The sequence below is a fragment of the Pongo abelii genome, chromosome 5 (assembly GCF_028885655.2).
Source record: "Pongo abelii isolate AG06213 chromosome 5, NHGRI_mPonAbe1-v2.0_pri, whole genome shotgun sequence".
In the NCBI taxonomy this organism is placed as follows: Eukaryota; Metazoa; Chordata; class Mammalia; order Primates; family Hominidae; genus Pongo; species Pongo abelii.
In genome coordinates this window covers 98,006,316-98,020,064 of record NC_071990.2, presented here as the reverse complement: position 1 = coordinate 98,020,064, position 13,749 = coordinate 98,006,316, and the positions used below count along the sequence as shown (strand labels likewise).

The 13,749-nt window shown below is 36.9% G+C and overlaps 1 protein-coding gene across 8 annotated transcripts in view; it reads right to left on the bottom strand.

Annotated features, from left to right (window-relative positions):
* Positions 1–799: 799 nt before the first annotated feature.
* The window catches only part of KLHL32 (kelch like family member 32), a 215,734-nt gene continuing 202,784 nt past the window's right edge, over positions 800–13,749 (bottom strand). For 7 of the 8 annotated variants that reach the window (XM_002817169.6, XM_024248574.3, XM_063724913.1 and 4 more), the window contains 4 exons: positions 13,685–13,743; positions 10,166–10,358; positions 8,360–8,454; positions 800–2,039 (listed from right to left, as the gene is read on the bottom strand). In XM_002817169.6, the coding sequence (XP_002817215.1) occupies positions 1,878–2,039; positions 8,360–8,454; positions 10,166–10,358; positions 13,685–13,743 (509 nt within the window). In that variant the 3' untranslated portion in view covers positions 800–1,877. Of the gene's footprint in view, positions 2,040–8,359; positions 8,455–10,165; positions 10,359–13,684; positions 13,744–13,749 lie in introns of those variants that run through there. The other variant, XM_054557906.2, reaches the window with a different exon arrangement.

Here is a 13,749-nt window from a genome sequence, read left to right as displayed (position 1 = left end):
CAGGGCCTGGGAATACAAATAGATTTTAATAGTTTTACTAGGTAAAACTGCTAGAGAGAAAATTCATGTCCCAAGTAGAAAAATTAATATAGCTGAATACTTAAGTCCTTGTAGAAAAGTTTTCTGAAATACTGGAGTTCATTCTCCTGCCTTGGTAAGGCATTTTTAAAATTTAGTTTAGATGGCTTAAACCATTTAAAGAAGCTGTCTTCATTCTAAATATCAATTGTCAATATCAATTTTCACTGTTCAGAACTGTCCAAATACTCTTAATGTTTGTCTATACTAAATTCCTATTCTTTTTAAAATTTACCTGTTTTCCTTCTCCATAATCCCCTTTCCTGCCCTTTAAATCTGAATAACCAGAAGCCATATATTTTTTCAATGTTTTATGTATAACGATTATGAAGTTAGTGAATTCTGTATGTAAGACAAAAAGATCGTTTTTACTCACTTTTTTGATTACAAAAAAATGGTTACATGAATAAAATAACAATTTCCTTTAAGAGAGGGATTGCTGAATGATTAAATTGCCAAGGGAAAAAGAGTGAATTCTTCCTTTTAATAAAGGTGACCTAGGTCCTGAGGAAGTTAGGAAAAAAGAAAAACTCACATTATACTTATTAAATTTGTTTTCAAATGTGGTTATTAAGTTGTTGTATTTATTTTTTGTTATAGACAAAGCAAACCCAAAAACTAGTCTAAAAAAGAATTCCTATGCATTATTAAAAGTGATGGATAGTAATAAAATATGTATTGGTGGTGAAGAATTCCACAAGCACTCAAGATTGACATAACCTTTAACAAAGTGGAAAAACTTTTATTAGAACTGCCAATTCTAGGTTCAAATTTATGTCAAAGCACTTTATGGTACCATAATTAGTACAACTAAAAATTATTTTTTAGCTTTAAATGTCATTTTTCACTAAATGATTTTAAATGAGACATCTGAGAGTTACTTGAGGCAAGTTTGGATATCTGTACAAGTTTAGATTTTGATAAACTCCCTATTTCCTAATTGTGTGTCTCTTTCACATGCTTTTTAGAATCATTTATTCCATAACATGTTTCTAAATTCTATCTAGTAATTTTTAAACTTCAAAAATAATCTCCCTGTTCAATTACAAGGTTCTAAAGACAGTAAAATACCTTATAACTTCAGTAACATTTTTCTTTTTCTTGGGCAAAGTATTTCAAAGTGTTCGCCTAATCCTCATAATGTTCTTTTAAATTAACATGGAAATCAGTAATTATCCTCCTTAAAAGGTGGGAAAACTGAAGCACTGTAAAGTTAGGTTCTGACCCAAGGTCAGAGTAACCAAGGTGAAAAATCTGGGTATTTCAACTGCTGTTCCAGTGTATGTCTATTATTCGTATCACCTTGAATAAAATATGGCATTTAAAAATTTATGATGTCATAATGCTGAGTCTCTACTGAGCAGGGCTGCATAATGTTAAATTTTAAAAAGAAAAATTACAAGCCCAGCTTTAAATAATAAAGGGATTAAGTACAGAATATATATATATTTTTAAGATCATCAATGCCATTGTGTCCAATAAATTGCCTTACTAACAGTGTTATGTTGTCTTAAGACAGTGCTGATTAGAAAAAGTGTACAAAGAATGCTCTAAAGACCCATGGAAACAATGTACCTTAAATTGGCACTAAGCCATACCACAATAAAAGTCATACATATTACATGTTGACATACACTGAGAAGGGTGTATTTTAGAAAATTGTTCATTTTTTGCTTAAATTTATCTGAATATAAGACCTATAAAGCAAGACAAGGAAGCGTTGAGCACTGAGTCTTTTCATGCCCAGTATCCAACAGTCAGGGCTATGTTTTCCTCCTGTTCATGATGGCACTGGCTTTTCAGATGGTGCCAATCCTGTGATGAGGCACTTGAAGAGTTTGAAGGTTAGGGCATGTAAAATATGGAGCTGGAAGGAAGCATGCTGCTATTCCATTGGAAGCAAAAGGGAGTGTAGGCCCATAGAATACTTCTTCTTTGCCTTCTCTGCTTACATCCAGTACCTACAAAAGAGGAAGAGAAGAAGCTTGTATATCAAAGATGACTGCTCAAAATAAAGCTATGTACACATAAAAGAAATTCTGAACTTAAATTCAGTTATGCCACCATCACCATATCTTAGGAATTCTTTTTCTTGCTTGGATGGTACCAGAAATATTTATTAAGCTCCTACTAAATGCTACACTATGTTGGTATGTTTTTGGATGTACATATATACATACATGTATATTTATAAGCATTTAATCTTCAGAACAATTATGAGGTAGGTAGCATTATCTTCATTTAAGAAAACTGCCTTAGACAAATTAAATAACTTGTCCAAACTAGTTAGTAGGTAGTCTGACATAATGTTGGCTTAAACATCCTCATCTGTGAAATGAAGAAAACAAGACCTTGCAGCTTTGTTGTGAAAATTGATGACATCTAGCTCAGTGTCTGGCAGGTTGTGGAATATAACACAGCTTAGTAGCAAATTCAAAATTCATTCAGTCGATTCTGGAAGTTTTTCCCCAGTTCTTTCCTGTTCATGCTGGAGTTTTTTGTTTCTTTGTTTGTTTGTTTGAGACAGGGTCTTGCTCTGTCACCTAGGCTGGAGTGCAGTGGTGCTCACTGTAGCCTTGATCTCTTGGGCTCAAGCAGCCCTCCTGCCTCACCCTCCTGAGTGGCCAGGACCACAGGTGCACACCACCATGCCTAGCTAATTTGTAAATTTTTTGTAGTGATGGGCTCTCGCCATGTTGCGCAGGCTGGTCTCAAACTCCTGGGCTCAAGCAATCCTTCCATCTCAGCCTCCCGAAGTGCTGGGATTATAAGTGTAAGCCACTGTGCCTGGCCTCTCTCTTCTTATATAGCACAGCCTCTTTGTTAGTCAGTGCCTGCTGTCTCCTAACTGAACCTGGCTGAATCTTCGAAGCAGGAAAATTCTTTCTTCGGGAGAGCTGCTCTCACCCCATTTGTCAAACCTATTAGGCTCTTTCAAGTCTGCAGTTATCATCTTAATCCCTTTTCATTTGACTTTTCTCTAACTATTTAAACATTTGCCTCCCTTGGATTTAGTGTTTTAAAAAAATGAAAGTTTGTTATTGACATTGTCATATTGCAGTCCACCTTGACTCCCTTTTCCTTCATCTGCATCCTGGACGTAGGTGTTTCCCAATATTTCAATCACAGAGCTCTTAGTACCCGTCTTTAATGATCTAGTCCACTCTCATGCCTTCATCTATCACCTGTGTGGATAAATCTTAAGACTTTAACTGCAATAGGCTGGGCGCGGTGGCTCATGCCTGTAATCTCAGGACTTCGGGAGTCCGAGGTGGGTGGATCACGAGTCCGGGAGATCGAGACCATCCTGGCTAACATGGTGAAACCCTGTCTCTACTAAAAATACAAAAAAAAGCCAGGCGTGGTGGCGGGTGCCTGTAGTCCCAGCTACTCGGGAGGCTGAGGCAGGAGAATGGCTTGAACCTGGGAGGCAGAGCTTGCAGTGGGCCAAGATCGCACCACTGCACTCCAGCATGGGCGACAGAGTGATACTCCGTCTGGAGAAAAAAAAAAAAAAAAAGACTTTAACTGCAATAACGCATTATTTTACAGGAAATGGGCCCTTGAAATTTGGGAATCCATGTTTCACAAAGGAGGAAATTACTAAGTCCTAGAATAAAAGAAAGAACAAACTTAAGTGGAGATTAGATGTCCCAATCTCTTTATTGAACAATATACCCTGTCACTACTAATTTAAAATAACTCATATACTAAATACAAACGTTTTCTCTGTTCTTTTGCTAATTGATGTATTTTCTTTCAGTGTCACGTTTTTGACTAAGTAAGGCAAGACTCCTCATTTATTTTCAAAATTTTCTTGATTATTCTTACTCATTTACTTTCCTAGAGAATCTTTCAAGATCAGTTTGACAAGTATCACTACTTCGCCCCATGAGAAAAGGGAAAACCCCGGTGGGGTTTTGGCTAGTATTTCATTAAATACAAGAAGTAAATCAGAGGTCATTTAGTATTTACCACAACTCTATAAGGTTAAGTATTGTCTTCAATTTACAGAGAAGAAAATTGATACCAGAAAAAATTAAGTGACTTTCTCAGGGTCACACGGCAAGTGGTGGAGCCAGTATTTGAGCTCAAGATGCAACCCAGAAAGAGCAAGGATTTTGTGCCCTCCCTCCTGACTGAAAACATTTTTAGAAGGCAAAATACTAATGAGATAATCATCCAGAGAGCTTTTGTCTGGTTTCCTGGGCCAACAGAGACTGCATATGTTAAGCAGATGTAATGTATTTAATCTGAGAAGGGAAAAGGAAGCATTGGCAGTTTTTCTCCAAAACACTCCCCTGTAAACTGGCTGAAAGAAGGCGTTTGGGAGAATGTGGTGCCAAGCTGGCACTGTATCCTCCAGCCAAAAAGAAATAATAGTAAATGAAGAGAACAGTAGAGGTGATCTAGAAACACAGACTAATCACTTGCACACTTACACAGCTGCTCTTTTATGTGCCACTTGTCATCTATGGCACACAAGATTAGAGTCAAACCTCTGTGATAGACATTAGTTTACACATCCACTAAATAAACAAGAACACCTTCATTTTCATCAGTAATCTATTTCCAGTATTTTCCATGAGTGTTTATTACTAACGAGTCCAAATCTCAATCTAAGAGTATCTCTGCTTTTCTCCTGTTTGGGTTGTTGTTCTGATGGATAAATAGTCTGTGCTAAATCATAGTAGTAGCAGGAAATAAAGTATGCTTTTTCAACATTGGACATGCTTCATCCCACTGTGGTTGAATCCTACAAATCACAGTTAAATGAGCTTGGATTAGGGTCCAGAAGGGACAGTTCAATGAGAAGTTATTGGCTGGTACTTTCAAGGGCAAAAAAAAATTAGTACTTCCAAATGTTAATAGAACAATCTCAGAACTATTTAAGTATGACTTCCATTAATCAGCCATGCTCTTGGATTAATGATTTGTGGATTAATCTTGGATCAAATATTATATAGATTTGTGATTGATGACACAAAAAATTTAAACCTTTATATTTTTAGTATGCATATGATTTTTCCCCACCATGCTTCTGTACTTCTCAACCTACTGACATACTTTGGAATTTCCACTGTTAAGCATTTTCTCATAAATACTATTCCAGTCTCCCATCATCTTGCCTCTATTGGATGTTCTTTAAGTAGTAAAGAAGTGGCCTACTTTTGAACATGTAGCTATTCTCTCCAACCATCAATTTATTACTGTTAGTGTATTGAAACAAATTGTTCTATAGTCATCCATAACATAAAAAAATGGAGCTTTAGTTCAGAATGAATGATAATATAGCCTATAACCAGCTGTCATTAACTAAAATGAAAGATACATGTCACTATCCATGAATACCTCTATTTCAAACATCTCTTTAAGTGATAATCCATATGCTTACAGGGATACTTATTACCTATTAATAGTAAAGGCTCTTAATAACAAATCGGCCAGGTGCAGTGGCTCACGCCTGTAATCCCAGCACTTTGGGAGGCGGAGGCGGGTGGTTCAGGAGTTTGAGACCAGCCTGGCCAGCATGGTGAAACCCCATCTCTACTAAAAAATACAAAAAATTAGCTGGGCATGGTGGCGCATGCCTGAAATCCCAGTTACTCAGGAGGCTGAGGCAGGAGAATGACTTGAACCCAGGAGGCAGAAGTTGCAGTAAGCCAAGATTGCGCCACTGCACTCCAGCCTGGGCGACAGAGCAAGACACTCTCAGGGGGAAAAAAAAAAAAAAGATTAACAAATTTGTCTGTGCTTTGAAGGACCAGTGTGCTAGCCAAAGGAATAAACACAGTATTTGCCAAAGGATTGATTCTGTTCATCAAAATGGCTACTGGAACACAGAAATATCCATCATGCTGACTTTTATTTAAAAGCAAATATATTAGAATATATTATTGTACAATCTCAGAGGTGAAACTTATTCCACTAATACAGGTATTGACTTAAAAAATAATTGAATCCCCTTTGATAATCACCATAATCCTGAGGATACTCTCAAATATCCTCAGTGGTTTAAAATATGTACTTGTTTACCTCTTCATTTCTTGTGGATAGATTTGTTTGAAAACAGCCAAATGTCATTAGCAATTAATTAGTGTATATGATTAGTGATAATTTACAGAAAAATTCTTTGGTGACAAAAAACAAATTATGTGACTACGAAGTTTTTTTTATTTAAGTTTCTATGTCTTACAAGCTAACATTCATGACTGTTAACAAAATATGAGATGTGGAAAAAGGGTGCACTATGGCCGCACTCTGGTCTCCTAAACTTGATATGTACAGTATTTTCTTTATTTCCTCATTATGTTACGATTTCCACTCATTTTCTATTCCTTGAGCTAATCGGATACTAAAATTAGTAGAAATATGCTCATAAATGTATTTAAAATTTACAATTTTATTTCATGATAAACCCAAACTTACTTCTATTGTGCAAGTGATCAAATGAAGGGTCCCAAAGCCACTTAAAAAACAGTGTTCCAGCACTATACAGAACTGTTGCCCAGTTCTAAGTTCTACCAATTCTGAAAAGCAAAAAATAAAAAGAAACCTAAAAGACTATGAAGGACTACAAAATACATGCTTGGATCAAGACTAGAAGCACTCTTTGAGAGAAAAGTTTGCTCATTTGTTGTTATCCGAAAGACAGGACGAAGCTCTAGTCCAAGGCAGCTTTCCATTAACTAACTAAAACCAGTACAAGGCAGCCTTCAGTGAACTCCCTTAAAGTCTTATGTGGCTCTTCATGTGTGTGTGGCTTTGATAATTCTTTTCTCCTGTACTATTGTTTCCCAGTTTATTAATTTTCTCTCATCTTTATCATCTCTCCTCTTCTACTTTCTTTGAGATTACTTTTTGGTTCATTTTCTAACTTATGAAGCTATATCTCACATGCTTTGTTGTATATTGTTTTAATTATCACAGTTCTGGGAATTTTTTTGAGTTCCATTATGATTTCTTCTTTAACCCATGTTATATAGCAATGTGTTTTATTATTTCCAGTTATGTAGGGTTTTTTTTTGTTAAGTTCTAACTTAATTGCATTGTATTAGAGATACATAATACTAACCAATACTTAATTTTTTTAACTAAAGTTTTCTTAACCCTAACCCTAGTACACGACTGGTTTTTGTAAATGTTCCATGTATGCCAAGAAAAATATAGTCTTTCCAACTGCTCAATCAGAACTCATATCCATTCAGACAAGCTTGTTAATTATATTTTCCATATGTACCTTACCCTTGACTTTTTTAACTTCACCTATATGAATAACAGAAGTACTTTAAATTCCCCAGACAAACCTCTGTCAAGACAAATCAAGAGAAGAAGAGACAATATTATGAATGTAAAGGGAGATATAACTAAGGATAACACAACAACTATATGCTAGCAATTTTGAAAACTTAGACAACATGGAAGTTTCTTGAAAATATATGTACTTTATGAGATGTGACTGAAAAAGAAATAAAAATGTTGAACAGTTCTGCAACTATTAAAGATATTGATGCAGTTGTTAAAAATCTTCCCATAAAGATGCGATTAGATAATAAAAGTAGTTATAAGGATATACTTTTCTGGAGGTCAGGAAGAAAGGTCAGGGCTAATACATGTCAATATTTTATCAGAGAACATGTAAAAGAGAAAACTATGGTAATAACTGTAAAATAATAATAGGAATAATACTATGAATGTGTCTATCAATGAGGGCTATTGCTCTTCTGAAAGGCCCAGCTGGCAACCTGCCCAGCCTGGGCTGCTCATATGCTGATGCACCAGGGCTATTCTTTGGGACAGAGGCTGTCCCTATCAGACCAGTCATAAACCACTACTGCTCACAGCCTCTGCCATGGAGGAAGAACACCCTTGTAGGTGGCATTTGTGGGAATGAATGAACTGTAATATAGAAAATAAGGCAATGGTGTGGAAAGGAAGTATTTGTAAAGCTTGGGGGATGTGAAGGAACTATTGCCAAAGATTTTTAGAATTTTTTGATTTATGAGAAAGGGAAAGCTATCCCGGTTTCCCAGTTTCCAATATATATTATATATATTTTTCAAAATTCATCCCCATTTTTATTTTTAATAGGGCTCAATAATTTATTTAGGCATCATTTTTAGGATACAGTATGAAGTTTAGTGGCTGAACTAGTTGCACAAAAAAAGGGATGTTAAGCCTCTTTCGAAACATAAATATCTCTTTCTTCAGTAGCAGCATTGCAAAATGTAACCTCGCTGAACCACTTGAACAAACTTCAAAAGGAGCTTCTACCACTCACCTGGATACAAGCCAGAGGCTCATTTGTCCAAATTGAATATCCACCAACTAAATATATTCTCCCATTATGGACAGCAACTCCAGATTCATTTTGGCCTAAAGTAAAGAGAATTGAATAAAAAGAAAAAAAATAAATCCATTTCTTACATATTTTAATTAACCCTTTTGCCACTGAGGGTTACAATTTTCCCCTGTGGCACATTTGTATACTCCATGGGATTTTTGCAGCAACTAATCACTGCCTCCCAGTACTCAGAAAAATTAAGCACTATTTCTCAGAGAATGAACCTGTGTTGGGTCAGAACCAGGTCAAAACACTTATTAGCCAGCCAAGTTAGTAAGTACAGCATTAAATATAGCAATAGTAAGCCATGTAGAACTGAATTCTATACTATGTCATATGCCATTAATTTACAGTGGTGGAAATAAGGTATATTATAGAAATGCAAACACCTCTTCTAGTACCCACAAATGCTTTTTAGCAAGTGCTTACATTTGTAAAGTAACAGCTGCAACCCCAAGAAGCCAATAAAGCAGAGCCATGCCCCTAGCATGCCCCAAATGAAGACAAACGGCAGAGGAGAGTGATCAACTTGCTACCCTACCTTTCTTTACATACCCAACATTTTAAAGATTATATTAAAGTTCCTGAGCTGGGACCAGCCTGGATAATCCCTAGATACTGACACGCCAAAATGATGAAAGGTTTCCCCTCCCATTTCAAAAAGAAGACAGAATAACTGACTACCACATATTCTTCCCTGGAGGCCATCAGAGAGTGGAAGAGTCTCTTTTTATTGATGGGCTGACACAGGATTGACTGGGGTCATAAATAAGCTGGATCTTACAGCAGGCAGAATCACAGATCCAGAATCGAGGGCCTAAGGTACCGCTAAAACTTAGAGAGTTTCTAAGTCCTTGTCCAGTGGGCCTCAAAAATCGTTTTTCAAAAACAGGAGCTCAATACAAGCATCCAAACCTCTGGTTAGATTCCCAGCATTGCCTCCCCCAGCAGCAGCAGCTGCAAGGGATTGAGTGCCCACTCAGCATATTAAAATGTCTTAACCCAACCTACCGTTTTCAGTTTGTGATTTTTCCTATTATTTGAGCAGACCTGGAAGGGATCTGATCACTTGTAGATGTTAACAATGCAAGCTGACAAGGGGGAAAAAGTTATTAACTCCATAAAGAAACATGAGGGGTAAGTTGTTCACCGTGTTACTTTCATCCTTTTTTGGGATGAGGACGGTCCATACCTAATGTTGCCCTGTGGTAAATGCTTGGATGGGTATTTGTGGCCAGAAATGCAGCTAAACTCCTGTGCACAGAACCACTTAAGGGTTTCATTTCTAGGAGAACACTCCCAGAAACAATATTTGACAGTGACAAATAATGAAGACCATGCTCCTAAACTCCTGAACTCACAAGAAATAAGACTAAAAGCAGTTAGAACTAAACAATAAATTCCTTCTGTAAAGAGTTATTAAATCTTTCAGTGTCTGGTTCCTCCTACTTGTATCAGAGTTCCATCTTAATACTGATGGATGATAATGGACTCGACATGCCCCTCAGCCATATGAGGATATGCATAATGGTAGTAATATAGGCCCTGAGAAACTAGATGCTCAGCTACCTAAATGAGTAGTTCTGTTAGAACATAAATGATACACACCTTTCTGGTTAATAAATGCAGGTTCTTCTACAACTATGCACTTAATATTTAGTGATGCCCTAAAGATGTCTATGAAACAAGTTTGGTGACTTCTTGAATCTACTTTTCCTGATTTACTTAATCAAAGGTACTTGCCAGTCAACAGGTTGAAATTGCAACGTGTCCACTGGTCAGTGTCTATGTTGTAAGAATCTATATGGCGCACAAGGATCCGGTCATTATTGTAGTCTAGGTCATTGCCTCCAAGAACATAAAGCTTCCTTTGTACAGCAGCCATGGAATGGTAGACCCTTCTCTGCAGCATGGGGCTACGGCTTATCCATTTATTCTGAAAAAAGAAATTTAAGTGTATTCTGTTAGTAGGAGACCTCCATGTCAGAAAACAGCAATGAGTGCCTCATAAGTAGTGGGAACCCTAATGTTTATCAATCAATAGATCAACATTCTGTTTGAATGTTGTTTATATATGCTGAAAGGTATGGGCTTCTTACATGAGAACAAGTACAAAAGAGCCACATATTCTAATTGTTTTTTGAGATTTACACATGGCATCTTCTCTAGTTTGTGTTGCATTTTATAGCGCATTTCGAATTATATCAGGGGAACATTGACATTTTCATGATGTTTATCTCACCCAATTCAGAGAATTTACTCATGCAAATTCATTAAGAGTGAAAGCAAATGGCTAGGTATACTGTATACAGTGGTGCAATGATTAAGAAAACAGTTTCTGGATCCAGACTACCTGGGTTTATAACTTGTGTGTGATCTTGAGCAATTTACTTAATATCTCTGTGCCAGTTTTCTCATCTGTAAAATGGGGATAATAATGCCTATCTGATAAGCCTATTGTGCAGATTAAATGAGCTAATACACATAAAGCACTTAGAAAAATGTACATGAAAAATGTTCAATACATATTCATTTTTTCAAAATGATGTGATGATAATCATTGGGTACCTCAGGCCACTAGATAAGCTAGGGTAATGGCTTTGCTGTTCTTTCCAAAATTAACCTCCTGAGATCAGTGGAAGAGCTAAGATTTGGTTCAGCAACAAACCACCCACACTTCCTTTTATCAGCCTCCTTTAATACATTAACAGTCACATCTTTTGCCAAATTGGGAAAGGTTATTTCTAGGCACACATTTATTTGTTTTGGTGGAAGACTAAGTTTTGTTTTGTTTTGTTTTGTTTTGTTTTGTTTTGTTTTGTTTTGTTTTGTATTGTATTTGAGACAGAGTCTTGCTCTGTTGCCCAGGCTGGAGTGCAGTGACATGATCTCGGCTCACTGCAACCTCCGCCTCCCAGGTTCAAGTCGATTCTTCTGCCTCATCCCCCCAAGTAGCTGGGATTACAGGCACGTGCCACCACACCTGGCTGATTTTTGTATTTTTAGTAAAGACGGGGTTTCACCATGTTGGCCAGGCTGGTCACAAACTCCTGACCTCAGGTGATCCACCCACCTCGGCCTCCCAAAGTGCTGGGATTATAGGTGTGAACCACTGCACCCTGCTGGAAGACTTTTTTATATGATAACTTTAGGGAATAGTGAAACCTTCAATATTTGGTTCTTGTTCACCCTCAGTAATGGGAAGAGTATGCCCAACCTTTCTTAAAATAAGGTTCTCATTGTAAAATTAAATGAAGACCAAATATGACTTTAATTTTAAATCTCAACTAAGTAATGGACAGATAAGTAAAGAAAGTAATGGACAGGTAAATAACCCTAACAGTTTTCTTTCTACATAAACACTAAGCATATAGGAAGAACCCAGATTCCTTTTTGCCAAGAAAAAATTGGATTTCGGCCAGAAAAAAAGTCATACGATGTTTTGAATACATAGAATTTCACCATTTCACAAAACTGTAAGGGAAGAAGCAAGACACAACAACAATAAACATTTTGTATAAAAATTGGTCCACTCACTAATAGGCATATAGACTAGCTCTTTTAAAGATACACTCAAGAAAAGAAGTGATTTGTACGGCTTGAAAAGCTTGCATTTATGTGTTCCCTCATTCGAACATATAATAAGAATTTCCTTCCAATCTAATGTCTTCTTTAATAAAATAGTCAAGCCTGCCTTTCAGCTATTTTGCTAATATCTATAATACATTACACATGAATGTATTTAACTCAAAACTCTGAGGATGCTTTTCTTAGGTGTTTTCTATGAAACAACCCATTACAGTATTAGGAATCAATGTTTGCATTAGCAGTCCAGTCCCCTGCCACTAGACTATGGATGCCATCTGGTTTGCAAAGCCTGCCTGCATCCCCTGATTATATCTTTAGCTTCCTTCACTGCAGTGCCTGCCAGGTGAGCCGCCAACCACTGCAAAGGCAAAGAAACAGAGAGGCCTGGTGGGGTCATTCCTAATAAGCTAGCGTGTGAATACTAATCAGTGGTGGGGAAGCAGAGGTCACCCCAGCCTGCCTGTTGGCAGGTAGCAATGTGCTCTGTGGCAGATGGCAGGCATTATCGACTCTCCACAAAGGCCTAGAAGAGAAATAAGCACCAGGGCTGAATGATAGAGTTATTGAGATTCTGAGCAAGATGCAAGCAGATGTGATGTTTGCCAGTACCCACCGTAAACAATATGCCAGCAGAATTTTTTAAAAGAGCATGTGTGTACAAACATGAAACAGAACTCATTTGAGAAATGTTAACACCTTCTTCCTCTTTAACCACGTGTGCACCAAACTCAAGCAACGCAATTAATGATCCCTCGTGAGGCAGCTGACCCATGGACATTTGGTCTCTGAAATCTACAGCTTCTAATGACATCAGGAAACACACTTTGCAAAGAGAGAAATGCCTTCATTAAATACAGAATCAAGTAATTGCTAAAATAAAAAGATACCAAATACACTGAGTCTACTATGGACATAGATTTGGTGGCCAGTCCCAACCCAGACTGCCAAAGCCAATCTGTTGTGTCATATCCCATTACCTTCAGCTGATGAATATTAAGCCTACAAATCATTTTGGAATACCATCATAATCAAAAATATTTACATTACCAAAATCATAGAAATGGCAAAATTCAGCAGACAATTGCCAAGGTTCATACATATTTTGGTATATGGAAAAGAGAATAAAAATATTTCTTTTGGGGGAAAGTAGTAATTGGGTGTACATGAAATATAGACAAAAGAAGGTACAGGCACCATCCAAATGCATATTCAACCCCCAGCTGTTAGATGAAAACTCTTCAGATACTTCCCATCTCTCAAACTCTTCATATACTTCTACTTTAGACTTGTCCTAGATACTGTTTTAGGTCATTTGGGCTATATTAAGTTAATACTTGTTTTTTAGAATAAACCATAAGCATGATCCCCTCCTAGAATGGCAGCCCCTTCCAGAAGGATGTTGCAACAGGACAATTCAAATCATTTCTATATTATGCAGAACTCTGAAAAGGTGATGTATTGTGTATAGCACAAAACTAGAGCAGCTGAAATGTTTTGAGTAACAAAACAAAAAAAGGAACCAAAAAGCAGTTTATTCAGATGCTTCCTTTTCTCTATATAAGCTTAAGATGCATATCTGTGTGTGTAGACTTGGCATTCCAATTACTAATTATTCTGGAATCTTTTAAAATTCATTTTAATTAAGATAATGAGGTGTTCTTATATGATTCTTACCTGGTTAGGTTCATACACCATTAGCCTGTTCTGATATTGTGCCGTATTAGTTACTCCACCTGTAA